This window comes from Desmodus rotundus, chromosome 11 (assembly GCF_022682495.2).
Source record: "Desmodus rotundus isolate HL8 chromosome 11, HLdesRot8A.1, whole genome shotgun sequence".
Lineage (NCBI taxonomy): Eukaryota > Metazoa > Chordata > Mammalia > Chiroptera > Phyllostomidae > Desmodus > Desmodus rotundus.
In genome coordinates, this window is record NC_071397.1 from 29,711,000 (window position 1) to 29,732,893 (window position 21,894).

Below are 21,894 nucleotides of genomic sequence, written 5' to 3' on the forward strand. Positions count from 1 at the left end.
TACTTGCTTATTTTCAGAACACTAGAAGTATGTTCTTATTTATAATTGGATAGACTATTAATTATAGACCAGCATGATTATATAACTTAAAGCCTTTGTAAAGTATTTTTATAATTTACATCTTTGCATATATTAGTTAAAAGGTATTTTATTGATTGCTCACCATAAATCTTTACTTTTTTAAATACTTGAACATTTAATGAAAAGACTAAGCAATAATATACCAAGTGCATTATAACTGGAAGATATAAATACATGCATTATCCACCACGTGTTTTTGCCACACACATTTTTCGTCTTCATAACTTGACCTTGAATTTGAAATATGCTTATTCTAAGTTTGAATAATCTCATCCAGGTTTATCAAAGGATTTATTCTTACTCATAATCATATAATTGAATTTAAGTGTAAATTGCTCTTATGATTATAGTTGGTTGATTGGTAGTTGATTGTTTTAATACAGTGTTAAAAGCACATCCATGGTCATGGTTTAAAATCTAACAAACTTTACTTCTGGTTTACCAGGGAAACTAGCATATGCTATTCACTTCCAAATTCAGATTGCACAGGTGGGGCAGGGAAATGATTATCTGAAACAGTATAAGTGACTCTTAGAGAATGAAGCATATTAAAGTATATACAGTAAGGATTTTGGTTGAAAACAAAAAGAAAATGATAAATTTAAGAAGAAAAATGATTCAGTGGAAGAATATTAGGCAGTTCTCAGAGTTGATGGAAAGACTGGAGAACCAGCTTTGGAAAACAGTAGAAACCAAAGGAAGCTAGATGACCAAAATCATAGCCAAGTCCCAACCTCACAAAGAGCTGGAAGTTTATGTATATTTCTGTTGGTCTTGATGCCTCTGAAAACTGGATTCCAAACACATAGCTTATTGGCCTCACTCATGCCTGATTCGGGGTCTGGTGGGAATGTCCAAGTACCCAGGCATAGTCTTGTGTCATCACTCAGACTGTCAGACATGAAAGACAGCAAGTATGTCTGACCTCAGCTTCCACAGTAGCCAAGATGGGACCATTTCTCCTACCAAGATTTACCAAATGGGTTTACCAAGATGAAATGGGTTGATGACTAAGCACCAAATATAAAAACCTATCACAGGTATATCATAGTCTCTTTGTCTTTCCAACACATATACCATTCTTCCCATATTTATGCATTTAAAATGCTTTCTTCTGACAATACTATTATCCCTCTGCTATTTTCAAGTCCTGGATCTCAGTGATGTCCATTTCTCCACTGGTTCTACAATCTTGTCTCAATAGTTTGCATCCCATAAATAAAATTATAACCTTACCACCAGTATATATGATGATAGTATAAGATAAGAAAGGAAATAAAAAGTATTAAATATATAAACATACATGAGTCAACAAGGAAGAAAATATAGTTAGAGCAGTGTTTTTGCAAGCTTTGGTGAGAATTGCTCAGGTAACTCATTTAAAAATACAAACTCCAGGGCCCTGTTACAGACCAACTGAGTCTCCAGGATAGATTATGGGTAACAGCGCATTTTATGTCCCAAAGTTCTTTGATTTAAAAAATAATTTTGTAAACACAGTCCTTAATTCGCCACTGGTCGTTACACTGGATGATTATGACTTGTCACTGCTGCCACTTACTCTGTTTCCTTTGTTATCAACCAGCACCTTAGCTAATCGGATAACTGTACCTGGTGGGTGACCCAAAAATTGGTAGCTTGGGTGGTTTTGCCTACATATGTTTGCAACAGTCTTTGCTTAATTTTCATAATCCAACATGGTATTGGTAGGAGGTATTCCACGAGATGAGATTCCTGAGTTCTAGTTAGACCACTCTCCCTACTCCCTTTCCCCCCACGGTTATCAGGGCCAATCACTCCAACTAGCACCATCACCACTTTTTCTGATCTCTTACCCAGAGAAATGAGCTAAAAAAGGGGTGGCAATCATACTCCTTTTACCTCACTCAGGATGCAGACATGGAGATGGGTGGAAAGATCAGTGAAGGGTCTGAGATTTTATCCTACTTGCTGGCTTGCTGGCCCCGTTTCATGGATGCTGACAGGAGATTCCTGGGTGAGAGACTGTCACCAAGTTTCAGCATATTTGCACCAGTTCCTGGAGCCCCAATACCCTCAGTGATGCAGAGGGCCAGATGACACCTGTACATATGGTGAATTGCATTAAAGGAGAAAAATCAAGGGCTGAGGGCCAAGCAGTTTTTGAGCAGGCAACAAAGAAGCCAGTGTCTTACCCCAAGGGAAGAAGCAGTCACATGGTAGCAGTGATGTTGCTTTGGCTTACCTAGATGCCTATGACTAGCTGCAGAAATGGTCAGTGTCAGGAGACTTACAAGCCTTGCACTTGGCATACTCAGCAATAATATGCAGGGACACTTAGGACTCATGGCAAATTGTTTTCCCTCTCACTGGAAAGCAAAATATATGGGCAGAGTGTCAGATGTAACAAGGTATCAATCCCTCTGCTACTCTGGACCCTGTTCTATCAACAGAAGAGAGATCACTGAATACCATTAACTCATTTGGAGTGTATGACAAAGCCTTTAGAACAGCATCCCAAAATGTATTTTTTCACCAGCTTCCAAAAGTAAACCTTTCAATAGATCCATCCATTATTTTATAAGGCCATCTGCTTCTGATCTGGTGGAATATGTGGTAAGAATAGTTAACACAGGCATCAGTGCCCTGCTTTACACCTTTCACAGGAAAGTGAGTTCTTTGGTGAGAAGCAGTGTTGTGTGGGATGCTATATAATGTGTATCGTGTACAAGGTATTCAGTAACCACAGATGGAGTACATACAAGGAACCTAAGTCAGGGAAAGCAATCCAAACCCAGAATACTTGTCTATTACTATAGAACAAGTTGCTACTTCTTTATAGTAGGATCACATTGTAATCAAACCTGCCACCCAGGCTATAAGTAATAGTACTAACCAATCAGTCTTGGCAGAGAAAAAACCATGTTAAAAATATATGCATGTCTCCAGCCCACCACGGGTATCTTGATAGTGAGCAACTAGAGAAACAGGTGTGGGAAAGAAACGTCTGCAGAGTGGATCCTTGTAGACAGCCTCTCAAATGACCCTCAATGATCCCCATCTACCTGTGTATTCATCCCTTGGGTAATCCCCTCCCTTTGAGAATGGTCTAGATCTGATTTAGTTTTTAAAAAAAAGATTTTATTTATCTTTTAGAGAGAGGAAAAAAAAGAGGGAGAGAACATCAATGTGCAAGAGAAACAGCAATCAGTTGTTTCTTGCATACCCCCACCAGGGGATCTGGCCCACAACCCAGGCATGTGCCCTAACTGGAATTGAACCGCTGACCTTTGGGTTTGCAGGATGATACCCAACTCACTGAGCCACACCGGTCAGGGCTGGATCTGATTTACTTCTAATGATAGAATGCAGCAAAAGTGATGGATATTACTTCTGGGATTAGATTTCAAAGACTGTCTTCCATCTTGATCAACCCCCCCCCCTTTCTCTTATTTGTTCCTTCTGTGGAAAAACAGCTGCTGTGTTGTGGGATGACCTTTGGAGAAGCCCAATAGCAAGGAACTGAGGGAAGCCTGTAGTTTAAAAAATCCTGCCAATAATCACGTGAGTGAGCTTGGAAGTAGATCCTTCCCTAGTCATGCCTCCATGAGACTGGAACCCTAGCTAACAGCTTGACTGTAACCTCTTTTAAGACCTGGAGCCAGAAGCACTCTGGTTCCTGGATTCCTGATGCACAAAAACTGTGGGAGAATTTTTTTTTAACCACAAAATTTTAGTATATGTTAGGCAGCAATAGAGTAAGCTTGTTCTGATTAAGAGCCCTTTAGCAATGAGAGTTTTTGAGCATTCAATGGGACCCAAATATGCTTTGGGACCATTTTGAGAGGTCCTGTTCTACAGAAGTATTCCAAAGGCTTTATATTCGCAGTCCCTGACCATTTGACTAAACCACTGCCCAGGAAATGATGTAGATCTTTATCTCAAGTCGTATCTCCTTCCAGGAAAAGTGCACAAGATAAGCTTCCACCCGATGGAAGGATATTTTTCTCACTGCAGTTCCTTTAGGGCCTCTGTTAAATGGGACTCTTAAGTGCCAAGGCAGTCCCTTGCCAGTCAGGTTAGTATAGCGAGCAAAGCCAAATGTGATTTAGCTTTGAATTTTTTCCTCAGCTAACTGGTCACAAGGAACTCATCGTTAGGGTGTAGATATGAGCTAAGGGTCCAAAGTGTGTATGTGAGCTACCTGCTAATGAAAATGGGTTGGTTTTTGGCTTTGGCCCTGTTCTGTGTATACCACTTGCTCTTAGTAAAAGAACTCCTTATCTTGAAGGACCTGATAACTCCTAGCTCATGCTGACAAACTCATTGCACAGCCAACTGATGTCACGTGACCAGACATATAACAAGGGCCCAATAGCCAGCCAAGAAATTTTCTAAAGTAAAATAAATTCTGGAGACCTCCATTGTGACTCTGTAAAGGCTTCCACGGGTTACATAAAGTTTCCTGATTTGCCACTTATGCTCCCAACAAATTGGAGCTGTTGGAATTGAAGGGTCCAATTGGCAGAACGCCCTTCACAGCAGCCTGGACCACATGGAAAGCATTGTCTTGCTCTGCACTTTACTCAAAACTCATCTTTCAGGTCATCTGGTCAATGGCTCAGAACTAATGAATTAGGAGTTCACCGAACAAGAAGAGATTTAAAAAGTAAGTAAAAGGGAACTGAGGGGAAAGAAGCCTATTATACAACCAAAAGATACTCTATCTTTGCTGTAAGAGATCTTCCAAGAGACCTTTTGCCTCAGATTTAGAGGAATAAACGAAATTATTCCCTCATTCAACTTCAGCCATGATTTGGGGATTTAATTAACACGGACATCACGGTAATTCAGGTCCTTCGTGAGAAGACTGAGCAGCTTCCTGCTCTTCTTTGCCTACAAACAGCCTGGACCAAGAGCGCGGATTCCTGGAGCCCGCTAGGGAGGCCCCGCCCCTCCCATGGAGGTCCCGCCCACCGGGCGAGACGCAGGCCCCACCCCCCGAGAGCCCCTCCCTCCTGTAGGGCGGGCGTGCCCACGCTGCCGGCTCCCTCCCCGGACTGTCTAGTACTGACGATGCGGACCTAGGCGCCATGACTGTATCGGCTGTACACGGGCTCCGCCGGTTACTTGGTCGCGCTCCGGCCACAGCTTGGAGAGCGGCAAGTAAGGCACTCAGCCCGGGAGTCAAGGTTGCGGGCGGGGTCCCGGCGCCACCTGAAAGGCCTCGCGCGCGTAAAGGTGCTTGTATCCCTGGCGCGTGGGGTCTCAGAGCTTCTCTGTCGCTCAGCTCGGCCACCGCGTCTTGGCTGGGGCTGGTCCGGCCCGCCGGGGACCTCAGGGGTGGGCCTAGAGCTAGAAGATCCCCACAGCCCTTCCAGCCAGGATACCTGCTTCCTTCCGGTCAGTGCTCTGTCCCGGAAGGGCAGCCAACGTCCCGGGCTACGTATTTGGGAACTTGCAGAACGCACTGTACTTTGATACTCGGGGGAAAAAACAAACAAACAAACAAAATGGAAAAGTGCGCCCTTTGGGAATGGGAATCGTTCGTGTACTTATTTACATAAAAAAGGATTTGTGTACAGTATGAAAAAAATGGGAAAAGTGCCGAAGTGGGCCAAAGGCAAATAAGTATAATAAAAATTAGATGGTGCTAGAAATTGTTAATAAAATGTGGATGTTTTTAGTAAAAACCAGTATTTTTAACCTTTTTCTTGGAAAAAAATTATCAGTATATTACAGACTTAACCCACGGAGTATGCTAACCATAGTTCTAATTTAGGACATCTGGGAGAAGTTGTGTTGTGTAAATGGAAAACAGGATTACCGCTCCTCATAGTAGTGGGTCCCAGATTTCTCTGCAGTTTATTTTCCTTTATGTGACAGTAGTGTCTAACCTTCTGGCATCTCAGCGCCACACTGGAAGAAGAGTTGTCTTGGGCTATACATTAAATACATTGGGACAGGTAATCACAAAAAAATCTCGATGTTTAAAGTAAATTTACGATTTTGTGTTGGGCCTCATTCGCAGCCATCCTGGGCTGCATGTGGCGGGAGGGCCGTAGGTTGGAGACCCTTGAATCTTTCTTCTCAAGCATAGTATTTGTTAATTATAAAAAATTTAAATGGTCCAGAAATCAATAATATGGACAGTGAAAGTCCCACATTATCCAAACTCTAAGGTAATAGCTCTAAAATTTTGTTGGGTGTACATTCAACAATTTTCACTTGTGCTAAAAACTTAAGAAGGTGAAGTATTTGGTACCAAAAAATTATACAACATATGTGTACATTGTGAAGCAAAGCCAACACTTAGAACCCATTCTTCAGTTTAAGACAGAATATTTCCATTGCCAAGCAGCTAGCTCCCTGTGTGCTGCTTCCTGATTCAATTGTGTAACTTTGCATGTTGGTGATCTTTATAGAAATGGTTTCATACCATTTGTATTTGTTTTACTTGCTTTTTTCAACTAACGGTGTATTTTGAGATTCATCCACATTGATGTTTGAGGTTGATATTTGCTCAAGTGTGGAGGACATATGTTCTTCCTTTGTTCTCAGTGGACATTTGGGTAATTCTAGAAACATCAGGTTTGGCTGGTACACATTTCTTACATGCTTTTGTGCAAGGAATGGAATTCCTGGAACATAAAGTATAGGGTTGTTCAATTTTACAATATGATGCCAGGTATAAAAAGCATTGTGTATTCTTTTTTTTTTTTTAAGATTTTATTTATTTATTTTTAGAAAGGGAAAGGGAGGGAGAAAGAGATGGAAAGAAACATCAGTGTGTAGTTGCTTCTAGCAAGCCCCCGCTGGGGACCCGGCCTGCAGCCCAGGCTTGTGACCTGACTGGGAATCAAACCAGTGTTCCTTTGTTTCGCACGCTGGTGCTCAATCCACTGAGCCACACCAGTCAGGGCACATTGTCTATTCTTACTGGCAACTTCTACCAGCAGTATATGAATTCCTGTTGCTCCAAATACTTGCCAACATTCAATATCATAAGAAAAATTAATTTTTGTGTATCTGTAGGATGTTGAAATACTATCTTACTGCAATTTTGCTTTTCTCTAGTTAGAGAAACATCTTTTCAAAAACTTACTAGTTTTTTGTGAACTGTCTTTATTTTCTTAATGGATTGTCTTATATTTTTACATATATTTGAATACTAAATATTTTTTGGTTATGTAAGTGGCAAATAGCTGGGTTTGTGGGCTATTTTTGTCACTCTTACAGTGTCTTTTTTAAAAACCATCATATAAGACAGTAGACATAATATAAAAGAATAATGAATCTGCATGTATAATCACATAGCTAAAAAGTCTTGATTCATTATTTTATTTTAATCTTGTCTTGATCCTTTTGTTTATTGTCAGTATCTTGTGATCATTTCTAATAGAGCCTTCTCTACCCTAAAGTCATACAGAACTTTCTTCTAAAAGGTCTATTTAAACCTTCGTTCTACCAGGAATTGATTTTTGTGTATGGTGTGAGGCAGGAAACCAATTTCACTTTTTTTCTGTGACAATAACCACATTCATGTATTGGACCTTTCCCTCACTGATGTAATGCAGCTATCATAAATCGCGTGTACAGATGTAGATACAGATGTGGGTTTATTTCTTGGCTCTCTTCAGTTTCATTAGTCTGTCTATTCCTGTGCTGATACCACTTGCCTTTAATAACCTCACCTTTCTACAATTAGAAATACAATTATCTTGATATCTGATATGGTAAGTCCTCCCATGTTGATTTTCAGAAGTGTCTTAGCTGTTCTTGGGTATCTGCTTTCCATATTAAATTCCCTCTAAAAACAAGTCAATAAAGTTCCTGGTGGGATTTGATTAAAACTGCTCAATATTTTAAAAATTATATTGTGATTGCTGGTTATGTATAGAAACACAGTGGACTTATTTATTGATTTTGTAATCAGTAACCTACCTAAATTACTTTATTAATTTACATAATTTATTTGCAGATGGTAGACGTTATTAGGTAGATACTGATATTACTCGCAAATAAAAGTCTATTTTTTCCCTTACCAATTTTATATTTTTTCTTTTCTCTTGTTTTTCTGTCCTCGCTCAAATGGCTAGTACCATGTTGACTAAAATGAAGATAGCCTATGTTGTTCATGATTTTAAAGGGAATGTGTTCATATTTAATTTTGAGGAATTTTATTAAAGTTCACTTTTGAAATATGTGTGCCTTGTGTTTAGTGTGTGTTTGTGTGTGAGACAGATCTTACGTTGACTTTTTTCTTTTTTTTTGTTTCTTTTTTTTCTTTTTTGTTTTTTAGTTTGGGATCATACATTGACAACATACTGGTTGTTTCACATGTCAATTTGCTTTCATATTTACTAGGGGTAAGAAAATTATCTCTTAACTCACTACATTTCTCATATTTATGTTTACTTTTTCTTATTTGTAATTTTTCAATTTGGTGTATTTAGGGTAATTTTTCTTGATTAAGTTATCTAATGGTATATTTGTGTTGCTGTATTTTTAAGTATATTTTATTGATTATGCTGTTACAGTTGTCCCAATTTTTTTCCTTTTCCCCACTCTGCCCTGTAACCCTCTTCCCTCCAGCAACCCCTCCCACTTAGTTCATGTCCATGGTTCATGCATGTAAGTTTTTTGACTTCTCCCTTTCCTATACAATTCTTAACATCTCCCTGTCTATTTTGTTGCTACCAATTATGCTTCTTGATCCCTGCTCCATTTCCCACTTTCTCCCCCTTTCCGCTACCAGGGGAAACCCTCCAAATGATCCCCATACCTATGATTCTGTTCCTGTTCTGGTTGTTTGCTTAGTTTATTTTTGTTTCTATTTTTTAGATTTAGTTGTTGATAGTTGTGAGTTTATTGTCATATTAATGTTCATAGTTTTTATCTTTTTTAACAATAAGTCCCTTTAACATTTTATGTAATTATGGCTTGGTGATGATGAATTCCTTTAGGTTAACCGTGTCTGGGAAGCACTTTATCTGCCCTTCCATTCTAAATGATAGTTTTGCTAGATAGAGTAGTCTTGGTTTTCATCACTTCGAATACTTCTTGTTAGCCCTTCTTGCCTGCAAACTTTCTTTTGAGAAATCAGCCTGTGGGGACTCCTTTGTAGGTAACTCTCTGCTTTTCTCTTGATGCTTGTAAGTTCTCTCTTTATCTTTAACACTTGGCATTTTAATTATGATATGTCTTGGTGTGTTCCTCTTTGGGTCCAACTTGATTGGGACTCTCTGTGTTCCTGGACTTGTATGTCTATTTCCTTCATCAAACTATGGAAGTTTTCTTTCATTATTTTTTCAAATAGATTTCCAATTTCTTGCTCTTTCTCTTCTCCTTATGGCACCCCTATGATGTGAATGTTGGACCTCTTGAAGTTGTCCCACAGGCTGCTTATATTACCTTCCATTTTTTGGATTCTTTTTTCTTCTTCTTGTTCTGATTCGGGGGTTTTTTGTTTTGTTTTGTTTTGCTTCCTTATGTTCCAAATCATTAATTTGTTTCTCAGCTTTAGCCACTCTACTGTTAGTTCCCTGTGAATTGTTCTTTATTTCAATTAGTGAATCCTTCATTTCTGATTGGATCTTTCGTTATGCTGCTGAGGTCCTCACTAAGTTCCTTGAACATCCTTATAACCAGTGTTTTGAACTCTGTATCTGATAGATTGCATATCTCCATTTTGTTTAGCTCTTTTTCTGAAGTTTTGACTATTCTTTCATTTAGGCCATGTTTCTTTGTCTCCTCGTTTTGTCAGCCTCCCTGTGTTTGTTTCTATGTATTCACTCCATGGTAGTGTGTGCCCTGATGTAGTAAGTGTCCTGTAGTGTCCAGTGGCACAGCCTTGTCTATCACCTACCCTGGGTATTTGAGGTGCGCCCTTCAATGTGGGCTAAGTACACCCTCCTCTTGTAGTTGAGCCTTGGTTGCTGTTGGCAGATCAATGGGAGGTTATTTACTCAGGCCAGTCAGCTGCAAGAATTGGCTGTGACCACTTACCACCAACCTCTGCCCTCCATGGAGGATCAGCTGTGCAGGAGCAGGGGGCTGGTGCTCTGACATGGTCTGTAGCTATACACCAGGTGCACTGGCCCTGGGGTTTCTCAGACAGTGCAGGCCAAGATCAGCCCCACCTGTGTTTTGTCCAGGGCTGCCCTTCCTGAGCTATGAAGCAATCTGAGAAGGTTTCTGCTTGTGCTGGGCTTGGAGATTCCCAGGTAAAGCCAAGCTGTGAATCTAGTCTGGCTGCTGTTAGTGCCGGGCCTGGAGCTCATTTAGGCTGGCTGTTGCTTGTTTGATAGGATTTAGGAAGCTGTGAAGCATGAGGCAAGACCAACCATTCATATGGAAAAGCAGCTTGGGTGGGCCTGTAAGTTGGGTGGAGAACTCCTAGGTGGGTTAAACAGTGTTAGCCAGGTTAATGGAGTCTCAAATATGGCACCAACCTGTTGGCTCCATGGCTTTGTGGGGGAAGGGCTCAAAAAAGGGACAATGGCCTCTGCTTGCCCTGATTCCAGACACTTCAGCCTCTTCCACTATGCCACTGGTGCCCTTCAAGCTGCTACCCCAGTGCTGGAACCCAGAGGGAGGGACTGAGTAGATGAGTCCCTGTGTGGGTTCTTTAAGAGGGATTGCTTGGGGTCCAGAAGTTTCTTCCACCAACTCAATTCCCACTGGTTTTTGCAACCAGAAGTTGTGGGAACTTATCTGCCTGACACTGGAACCCTGGGCCTGGGGGCCTGGTGTGGAGCTGGGCCTTCTCCCTCCTGAGATATCCCTCCTGAATTTTTATCCACCACACATGGGTGAGAGCCTGTTCCACTCCTGCACCCTCATACTAGTGTGGATGGATGTGGTTTCTTTAATTCCAAAATTGTCAGACTTCCATTCAACTCGACTTCTGATGGTTCTGAGTGTTGGTTGTTCTATATTTTAGTTGTAATTTTGATGTGGTTGTGTGAAGAGGTGAGCTATGTCTGCCCTATGCTGCCATCTTGACCGGAATCCTGTGTTACTGTATTTTTAATAAGCAGTTTATGTGATTCTTTGTAACACATACATTTTGTTTTATTATTTATATTACATTATTTCTCCTGGTTTTCTTACATTAATTTTATACCATTTTTATTCAATTCATAATTAATATTTATTTCTTGTTTAGAAATATGTCTTTAAATCTTTAAATGTAAGTCTTTAGCCATCATTAGCCAAACACTTATTTGTCTTAGCTATCTTTTGCCAGAACCAGGAGTTTGGGGTAATTAGAATCCCATTGCATTTGTTACCTGTGTTTTGCAATTTGTGTTTTAGTTTTTCTCTTAATTCAGTAGCTTTTTTTCCCCTTAAATTCATTGGGGATTTGGGGGGTTTCTTTTTACTATTAAACTAATTTTTTCTTTCATTTTCATTAGAGAATGTGATTTTACTTTCTGTAAATGTTGACATTTTCTATTTGTCCTTACTCTTTAATAGAATAATATATAGCTTTGTTTTCAAATCATACGGGTTTAAATTAATGTATCAGATCAAACTTAGCATTATGATGATAGGGTTCTCTATTGTATACTTATTTTCTATCCTCAACCAAGGTCATTTTTTCATCAATTTTAGAGAGAGAGAAAAAGAAGAGGAGAGGGAGATGGGGAGAGAGAAAAGTAGAGATAGAGAAACATATATTGGTTGCCTCCCTTTTGTTTCCTGACTGGAGATCAAACCTGCAACCTAGATATGTGCCCTGACCGGGAGTGGAACCCACAACTTTTCAGCCTACAGGACAACACTCCAACTAGCTGAGCCACACTGGCCAGGGTTCTATACTATATTTTTAATTCTTTTGTCCAATTTTTCTGCTATCTCATATTTTACTCTCTTTTCCCCTTTATTTCTTATAGTGTTTGCATTTTTATGTAATGTTTCACAGTCAATATTCATGTTTATTATATTTTAGCACCCTTTTGTCTCATCCATTGTTTTTGCCTCTGCTTGCTTTTCTTTCCATGCATTTGTCATATATTTGGTCAAAATTTTAAATTCAAAATCCACTTTGTGTTACATATGTATATAGTATGCTAAATACAGTGGTACCTCAGTACTCATCATCAATTCGTTCCATAACTCGTGGTGAGTGCTGAAATAATGACTACCGAATGAAACATTTTCTCTTTGTGGGGCAGCGTAGTGACTCATACAAGTTCTAGCAGGTGTGGCAAGTCCTGAGCAAGTGCCAAGTGCTGAAACATTTCTTCCTTGTCAAAATCCAATGAGTACAGGGTTTGATGAGTTCTGAAACTCATGAGTATTGAGATATGCCTGTATTATTATTCTGCTTTTAAACTTAACTGGGTGCATTTATTCCTATGTACATTTACTTATATGAGCTCTATAATCTACCTATGGTTTTAAAGTTATTTTCATTTCCTTTTTATTAAATTTATGGGGGTGACTCTGGCTAACAAAATTACATAGGTATCAGGTATATAATTCTACAGCATATCTATACACTGTATGTGTGTTCACTATCCCAGGCCAAGTCTCCATCCATCACCATTTATTCACCCTGTAGCCTCCCTCACCCCCCCCCAACTCCCTCCGCTGGCAATCACCACATTGTTGTCCCCATCCGTGAGTTCTTTCTCTGTTTTCTTTTTTTCTCAATTCTTCTACCACCCCGACCCAACCCCCCATCTCTACAGCTGTCAGCCTGCTCTCTTATGAGTCTATCTATATTCTACTTGTTAATTTTGTTCATTAGAGTCCACATATGAGTGAAATCATATGGTATTTTTTTCTTTGGCTGGCTTATTTCACTTTGCTTAATGTTCTCCAGGTTCATCCATGCGGTTGCAAAGGGTAAATTCCCTTCCTTTTTTATAGCTGAGTAGTATTCCATTGTGTAAATATACCGGATGTTCAGGCACTTAAAATTGCCCATATGTTCCTAAGCCTGTCCTCATTTTTTTGAATTCTTGTTTTTTCATTCTGTGCCAGTTGGATTTTTATTTCTTCTTTTTTTCCAAATCGTTGATTTGAGTCCCAGTTTCCTTCTCTTCACTATTGGTTCCCTGTATATTTTGCTTTATTTCACTTTGGGTAGCCTCATTTCTTTCTTCATTTTGCAACCAACCTCAGCCATTTCCGTGAGCATCCTGATTACCAGTGTTTTGAACTCTGTATCAGATAGGTTATCTATCTCCTCGTCACTTAGGTCTTTTACTGGGGTGTTTGATCTGTTCTCTCAATTTATCATATTTGCTCTGCTATATGATATGAAAAGGACATATGGTATTTCCTTTTCTTGACACACCTTTTATGTTGTAAGGGGGTGGAGCTTTAGGTATTCACCAGGGAGGGGCAACCCTTTTGATTGTGTTTGGCGCTGTGGGGGAAGGGTCAGAGAGGGAATAGTGCCAATCGCTCCTTTGCCCTGCTCTAGCCCCACTTTCCAATGAACTCTCCTGTGAGCCTTTGCCACGTGGCTGGGAGCACAGCAACTTTAGACTTAGGTTTACTTTGCAGTAAGGTGCTCCTCTTGGGGGTTTTTGGACCACGTGGGTAGTGTGTAATCAGGCATAAACACAGGTGTGGTCAGCCAGGCTTCCAAATATCAAGAAGGACTTTTTTTTCCTACATCTCCACTCAGCACCAACATTGAGAAGAGCATTTTTCCTTCAGTGACTGTTTTCCTCCTTAACTGGAGGTTTTCTTTTAGCTCCTGGCTCTTTGGACCAGCAGCATGAGCATCACCTGGGAGCTTGTTAAAACGCAGCATCTCAGGTGCCACCCAGACCCACTCAGAATCTACATTTTAACAAGATCCCCCAGGTTGTTTATGTGCACGTTTAAAAATCTTCCGACTCACTTTCTTTTCTCAGAACATGAGCCTCCTTGAGTTCTGGCCTCTAATACATTTTGTTTTGCTCAGGCTCAAGAGTCCCCTCCCTGCTGTCCTGGAAGCTCTATACCCCAGGCTCTAGATGAGAAAAAGGCACAGAATATATAACAGTTTAAGTGTGTGTTTCCCTCACTGGACCTCTTTTTTTACTATTGTTACTCACTTTCTTAAATGTTCTTCCTCTGATTTAGAAGTATTTTGTGTATTTTTTGACTTGTTAAAGTTTTTTAGAGCTATATGGCTTTGGCATCTCTAATTTATCAAATTTCCAGAAACAGAAGTTCTGCAAAGTTGTTTCTTTTTCTTTGTTTTTTAATGATGCTTAACTCTTTTTTCCTTTGCTTTTATGATTTCTTCTATTAGTAGATCATCTTTTTGCCTGTAATGTATTTTTAACACAATTCTAAGTAAGCTTTGAGCAAGACCACACCGCCCCTTGAAGAAGACAAAATGGACTTTATGATGGTGATTTTCTTCTCAAAAGATGGGTTTTGTTTTAAGTTCGTCAGCTATTTCTCAAGCAGTTGAGGAGGTCAGAAGTTTGTTGATGGCCAAAGTGTAATACTAGCGTTAATATAGTTATTGTTGCTTAGTACCTACTATTGAGAGGCAGAATCCACAGGTGTGTGGCTCTTGGGCTCACCTTCTCCTCTCTGCTAGTCCTTATCATCTGAGAGACCCTTCTTTCTCTTTGTGTGCCCTTGAAGCTACTTCCACGTGCCTCACTCCCACCACCTCAACCGGGCTGCTGTGCATGGATATGTTTCCAAAGATGTAAAGCTTATGGGGGTCAAGGAGCACAGTGTGCCCTGTCTGGTACTCTGTTACTCTGCAGAAATGAGAGGAATTGTCTTTCACGTTCTGTCACACTGTTACTTGACTACAAAAATAGCTCTCTTTATGCTCCCAGGGTCTCAGGAGTCCCTTGAGAAAACTGCTCTTTCAGCTTTTCTTTCTAGCCCTTCTTTCTGTAAAGTCCTTCAGAAGTGCCCAAAGCCAGACTGATGGACCAGTTTCTCAAACTTACCCTTTACTACTCTTCTCTCTTCCCCTGGAATATACTTATGTTCCTGTTATTTACCAAAAACCTCGTGCGAATTGACTTCTGTGTCCTACAGTTAGACTCAAGGTATTAATACGCTAAATGTGTGCACATGTAGACATACACATTGGTTCATTTCTCTGAACTACCCTTCAAAGTATGTAGAAATACCCCTTTTTACAAATGGGAAAGCAGCCTCAATGAATAGTGATATTCCCAGGTTCACATTGCTAGTAAGTGGTGCGGTTGGCATTGGAACCCATGTGTGACTCTCGTGCCCTTAGTCTGCAAGTTTCTCACTTCTCCGTTGTATTCAGGAAAGGGCCGAGCTGCTTTGACAGGTCATCCAGGGAGCCAGGTTCTCTTCATCTTGTTGCTCCACCATTTTTGTAAAGTGGTGCCAACAGTCAGCCTGTATGCACTAGTAGAGTTTTGCTAGTTACTTATAAGCTGTGTATCTTGATTGATTGGACATATGTTCTGATGGGCAGTGTCTATATCATATCATTGTTACATATTTTAAGTGTCACCCTGGATGGGTTTTGTCCTCTTTATGTAGCCGAAGTTGGCTCACTGTTATGTCCTCATCACAACTCAAGGGAATGGCAAGAGAAATCCAGGGCAGTCAGCTTGTTGCAAAACTGAGACAACCTAAAATTTGCACACATGACTTTCAGTCTCATTCCAGTGGTCACTCTTGGACACGTGGCTGCTCGCCCGTAGGGGAGGCTGGTAAACGTGATCTAAATGCGTGGTCAGGTTAATAGCAAGGGGGTTGAGTGGGGTCCTAGAACTAAATGGGAGAAGGGAAAAGTGGCTGTTTGGGATATGCAGCAGTCTCTACCACATCTACACAATGTCACTTTTTCAGAAAATGACTTTGTTTACATTGAACAGAATTACTGTAAAAATAAAAACAGTTATATACCTGCCTCGTCAGATTATTGAGAGGCTTAGATAAGGTGTCATCTTTTTAGCTGTTAGCACAGTGCCTGGCACATAGTAGGCATCTACCACATCTATTACTTTCATTATAGTTAGTATATTTGCATCATTTAAGAGGTAACATTTTTAGCCTCAGATTTTATCTACATTATAATTGGTAGCCAGGGATATATTTTGTGCTATTTTTTGGATTTCACATGAATGCTTAGGAATTTCTACAGATTTGGAATGTACCCAAATTGCTTTTTACACTGATTATCATTTCACGCTTTCAGTGAAGACATTTTTTAAAAATTTCAACAACAACCAAACCTAAAACAAAGTGCCGATTTCATTGTGTTGAGCCTGAGCGCACAGTATTGGGTGGCTACTTGCATCTGTTAAATACTTGCTGATTTTTAGGCCTCTAAGTTATTTAATGTACAATAAAATATACTTTATTAGTAACTAAATGCAGAGATGACTCATTAGCCAGAGTAGATGTAAAATCCGTCCACATGTAGAATCTAATATGTAATTGTTAAAATTCTCCTTTCTGTACATATGTATTATTACTGAGCTATTATGACTCAGCAAACAATCTTTCTTGCTTGCTTTACTAATTAGTAATATACTTATTTTTTTAAGATTTTATTTATTTTTTAGAGAGAAGGGAAAGTAGGGAGAAAGAGAGGGAGAGAAATATCAATGTGTGTGATTGCCCCTCACGTGCCCCCAACCGGGGACCTGGCCCACTACCCAAGCATGTGCCCCAACTGGGAATTGAACCATGACCCTTTGGTTCGCAGGCCCACGCTCAATCCACTGAGCTACCCCAGCCAGGGGTAATATACTTATTGATGAATAGATGTTTAGACATCAGATGATTGATAAAAGTTTGTATTGTGGATATTGCGTGAACTTGTTAAATTGGGATATAAGCTAGGCAAATTATGAAGAGTCCTGTATTTCAGACAATGTGACTGATTGGTTTAAAAATTCTGTTGTTTAAAAATTCTGTTATTTAGACTGAGAAAGTCCTTCAGTTGTGCATAGATTATAATCACCAACATTTTGAATATATTTTCTAAATAGTCATCCACAATAAACTAAGATGAGATTATATATGAAATGTAGTAACACAATCAGAAACTCAGATTTGTATGTTTTTCATTTAATTTCTAAATAAAAAATGCAGCCTTATAAGACATTACTGCAGGTTTTTCTCTTTAGCCTTTTAGTATGTTTAACTAAATATTCTTATGGGGAGATAAAAAGAAAATATGCCTTAGATACTGAAGTGGAGTTGGAAGACAAAATAGTCTGTACTCTAAATAAATAAGTAAAAATTTTAATAGATAAGTGTATTTATTTTAATATGTACAGAAATTTTTCTTGGTTCACGGAAATTTTTTCAGCCAATTAGTATCATAAATATGAAGTATTTTATATCAGTGAGCATGTGGATGGAAGGAAACTATATTAATTCTGTAGATCATTATCATGGTTTTATTAAAACATTAGTAAATAAATGAAAAAATGCATTTGCCTGATATATTTTTTAAAATTAGGAATAGAGGACATCATTAGGATTTACCTATAAGAATACTGAATACAGCTCTGGCTGGTGTGGCTCAGTGGATTGAGCGCCAGCCTGGGAACCAAAGGGTCACTCGGTTCCCAGTCAGGGCACATGCCTGGGTTGCAGGCCAAGACCCCAGTGTGGGGCACAGGAGAGGCAACCACACATTAATGTTTCCCTCTCTTTCTCCCACCCTTCCCTTCTGTCTATAAATAAATAAATAAAATCTTTAAACAAACAAGAAAGAATACTAAATACAGTCTCTTGTGACTTATAGAGATTTATTTATTTTTATTTTTTTAAAGGCTTTATTTATTTATTTTTAGAAAGAGGGGAAGAGAGGGAGAGAAACATCAGTGTGTGGTTGCCTCCTCCGTGGCCCCCACTGGAGACTGGGCCCACAACCCAGGCATGTGCCCTTACTGGGAATCAAACCGGAGACTCTTCGGTTCACAGTCTGGGCTCAATACACTGAGCTACACCAGCCAGGGCACTTCTAAAGATTTCAATACTAAATATTGTCATTGAAAAATTGATACTAATTATTCATTATCTGGATTTCTGGTATTTTTAGCATGGCTTCAGACAGAAATCAGTATTTAATATATGTATCTACAATTTTGATAGTGGTTGACTAGAGTATTTCAAAGCTCTTCTCTTCAAACTGGTATCATTGGTTGCCTGCAAGGAAAGGAAATGGCTGTCTGGAAGATGTGGACAGAGGGAAGAATTTTCACTGTATGTCTTTTTGTACGTTTTTGAACTTTAACAAATATGAGTGTATGCACTACAAATAAATTAAGTACAATTATTAAATTTTAAAAATAGAATCAATGACCATCTCCTATTTTTCCACTACCCCACTCTGCTAGGATCCCCTCTTCTGTGTCATTCTTTGAGGAAAACAAGTTCTTCTCAAGGAGGAAAGTCTGAACCTACTAAACAATCCCTTAAGAAGCCAAAGTTACCAGAAGGTCGTTTTGATGCACCAGAAGATACCTATTTAGAGAAAGAACCACTAACAAGTAAGTACAGTGAAGCTGCTCACATTTCAAGACTCTGTGGTAACCCTCTCAGTACTGTCTAGCCTCCTGTGTATCTCTGCATCTTCAAAGTGGACCATAATGCTTTTCCTGTGTCTGTTGACTGCTTTGTCCACATCTTTTTTTAGAGTTTCCAGATGATGTTAATCCTGTTACCAAAGAAAAAGGTGGACCCAGGGGCCCAGAACCTACCCGATATGGAGATTGGGAACGAAAAGGACGCTGTATTGATTTTTAAGCCACATATTCTTTAACTTCAGTATCTTTTTCTGAATACGCACATCTGAATTAACTTATTTCTAACTATTTTCTTTCTGTATATCCTTTAATCTAATTTTTATAATGTGTTTAAAGTATATATGATGGATTTGGAAGAAAATATGCTGCTCTAAATGAGGAAAGGGAAAATATTTCTGCATTAGCGCATGATTTTAATTTAAATGTATTGTGGTTATAAGTGATGATTAGAACTGCAAACTTCTTTCATCATGTTTTAGTTTAAATTAATCAGTTGCTCATAAAATGCAAATGTAAATAAAGCAACTTTTTTTAAATGACTGTATTGCCTTGTGTAAGATTGCCTTTTTAAATGCAAGTTAGGTAGTGCATTATATTTCAGAAGACCACAGTAACAGAAAGTCTTTAACTTGGAGCCAGATTTCCTGGGCACAAATCCTCGCTGTACTACTTACTAGCTATGTGACCTTGAGTGAGTTATTTAACTTCTCTGTGCTTCAGTGTCCTTATGTGTAAGTTGGAGATGATACTAGTTCCACCTCACAGGGCAGTTGAGAAGATTTAATGAATAAATACCTGTAAACCACTTAGCACAGGTGTTTAGCACAGGAACAGTACATAGCACATATCTCTGAATAAGTGGTAGCTATTCTTAAATCACCCATGTATTTTTCCAAGTCTCTAGGCTTTCTGGGCCAACAGGTAAAGAAACCAAAATTTGAAATACTTTAATTAAAATTGTTGTATATGACTAACATGAAAAAGCCATTGGTTGGAAAGTTAGTGATTATTTGCATAGGTGAACTGAGCTAAAATAGACATTAGTTTGTGAAACATAAAATTCAGGTACAGAGGGCAAATATGAGAAAAGCAGGGCGTAGAATGGACCAGCTTAGTCAGTTTTGATGACTCGATAGCTCCTACGTCTGTGGACTTTGGATAACTAACTGGGTCAGGAAAGTCAAGTCCAGTTTACAGATGCGGAATGAAGGAAAGAGGAGAGCTGCTGTGTGTCCCTGAAGGCATCCTTTGCTGTCCTGTGGCCTCACTCGGCCACAGAGATTGGGCCTTCAGCCCTCAGGCTACACTTAAATTTGGAAGAAAGGGTTTGCAAAGCCTGCAGAAGACAGGATGCAGTGGGCTGATAATTGTGTGATATGAATTATAAATTCCAAGAGAAGATTAGAGGGAGACCTGTTTAAGGAAATAAACTTTTTTACAAGTATATTTGCCCCAGAAACTAACTAGTATAGTAATCTGGACTAGTCATTCCATCTTTATACCATTCTCTCTTAGTTAACATTTGTTCTCTAATCTCAGTTACTGTGTATGCTGCTAATTAATAACCACGTTAGTGTAAATTATGCTGTAATTAACCTTCAATTAACCCAAATTAGTAAGGGTTTTTACTGAGTTAACATTTCAGAAATATTGTGTTAAATTATGTTGTATTGCCTAGTTTTGCTTGGATTTCACACTAATCATCATGATATGTGACAGAAAAGACAATTTATATACTTCAAAAACTAACATAATAAATGTAACTGAAGTGTTGTATTAACATAATAGAGTCCTTAATCTCTGTTAATAGTAACATGATTCATGACAGCATCAAATATCTAGGTAAAATTTGGTGACGTGAAAACATTCATGGTTTCTTTGTCCACCAAACATTAACAGAAAAGCCTGGAGACTTACAAAAGGTGATCTGTGGCAATGGAAATGCATCACTCAAATCCACACCTGTGGGAAGTAGCGCTGACTGTGAACCCCAGCTGCTGCCCCATTGGATCCACTACTGTGTTTCTGCTGAGGTCATGCTCTTCCTGCTCTTCCTAGCCGATAAATGAATGAGTGTGGAGGGGCTACAATCAATGAACATGATGGCCAACTCCCCTGAGGGGTGGCTTTGGTCCAAGGACTCCCCAGTGGCCTCCCCAGAATGTTCTTAGGACTGTGCTGCTGTCTGAGACTCTTCCTGCCCAATCCTGTCCTGCCCTCTCCCCTTCACAGGTGTTAGACTCCGCCTACTCCTCCCCTTTATAATTCACAGGGATCCCCATAAATCTTTTTCACGTTTAATCCCATTTCAGCTTTTGTTTCTCAGAGTACTCACACTAATTTGGGTAAGTTTAAAGAACAATTTACAGATTTTTCAGAAGATGTAATAAATAAAACAGAGTCCTTGTCATTTGGCGTAGAGCCTGGTGGGTTTGGTTTACACGTGAGAACCGTTCCAAAAGTCAACTGGAAAAGACTGAATGGAGTGCAGGTGCCTCTGCCTCACCCCAAACAAACCAAAGGAGACTTGCCAGGTTTGATGGGGCCGTTATCACTTTCTGGGTTTTTAATACCGGAGACCTGGTATTCACCTTTTTAAGTGTAAACTGACTCTACAAGATACTTATTAATCAAGTTAAATATTTATATTGTGATCAAATTGACCAAGAAGAAAATACAGAGTGAGCAAAGTGATATAATCAAGATTCCTGGACATAATAAAGATTCCTCAAGCCAAGAAGTGCATTTTTGGTGGGCACCCCTCTGCACAAACACTGGAACGAAAGCTGTCTCTGACTTCCCTAAGCTATGACTGGCTACCATGAATGAAGTATAAATATTATTGTTCAATTCATGAATAGGAGGGTGTGTGAATATTAAGAAATATTTATGATTAATAAATATTCAGTATCAGTTCCGTGTCCTGTGGGTACTTTGTTCTAAGTTTTCTTCAAGATCTTTCATTTGTAGGAATAGATACCTCTTTCTGCCACTCCTGTAGACTCTGGCCCTGGTTCTACTGTGTGCTGCTTTTTGCGTCTCCTTTTTCTTCTTTTGGGGGCAATACCATATATTCTACCTAAACCAGCTTCTCTCTTTTACTCACCCAGACCTCAGTGAAGAATTTAAAAAGGAGCCTTCTCTATTCAGGGTTTTTAGATAGAGCTGACAGAATCTATTTCAGTGGCTATTAAACTTTTCTACTTTAGGGTCCTTTTATACTTGTATACATTAAAATTTTTTTGAGGCCCCTAAATTGTTCAGAACACCAAAGAACTTTTGCTTATATCTGTTGATATTCACTGTATTATGAATGTAAACTGAG

The 21,894-nt window shown here is 39.2% G+C and overlaps 1 protein-coding gene across 2 annotated transcripts; it reads left to right on the forward strand.

Moving 5' to 3' along the window:
* The first annotated feature begins 5,090 nt into the window (after nt 1-5,090).
* Nucleotides 5,091-21,482, forward strand: SDHAF4 (succinate dehydrogenase complex assembly factor 4). 2 transcript variants are annotated; one of them, XM_045184874.3, is made up of 3 exons: nt 5,091-5,226; nt 18,381-18,533; nt 20,469-21,482. In XM_045184874.3, exons 1-3 carry the CDS (start codon nt 5,154-5,156, stop codon nt 20,636-20,638), a joined length of 396 nt encoding a protein of 131 aa, XP_045040809.2. In that variant the 5' UTR covers nt 5,091-5,153; the 3' UTR covers nt 20,639-21,482. The 2 variants fall into 2 exon arrangements, with proteins under 2 accessions (XP_045040809.2, XP_024432432.2); XM_024576664.3 differs by lacking the exon at nt 20,469-21,482 and adding an exon at nt 18,680-18,912.
* Nucleotides 21,483-21,894: the final 412 nt, after the last annotated feature.

Excerpts from the sequence above, each read along its gene's own strand:
- SDHAF4 (XM_045184874.3), top strand. The coding sequence starts at position 5,154 with ATGACTGTATCGGCTGTACACGGGCTCCGCCGGTTACTTGGTCGCGCT. Across the intron at positions 5,227-18,380 it reads CACAGCTTGGAGAGCGGCAA|GATCCCCTCTTCTGTGTCAT; the intron begins GTAAGGCACTCA and ends CCACTCTGCTAG. Across the intron at positions 18,534-20,468 it reads AGAGAAAGAACCACTAACAA|AAAAGCCTGGAGACTTACAA; the intron begins GTAAGTACAGTG and ends AAACATTAACAG.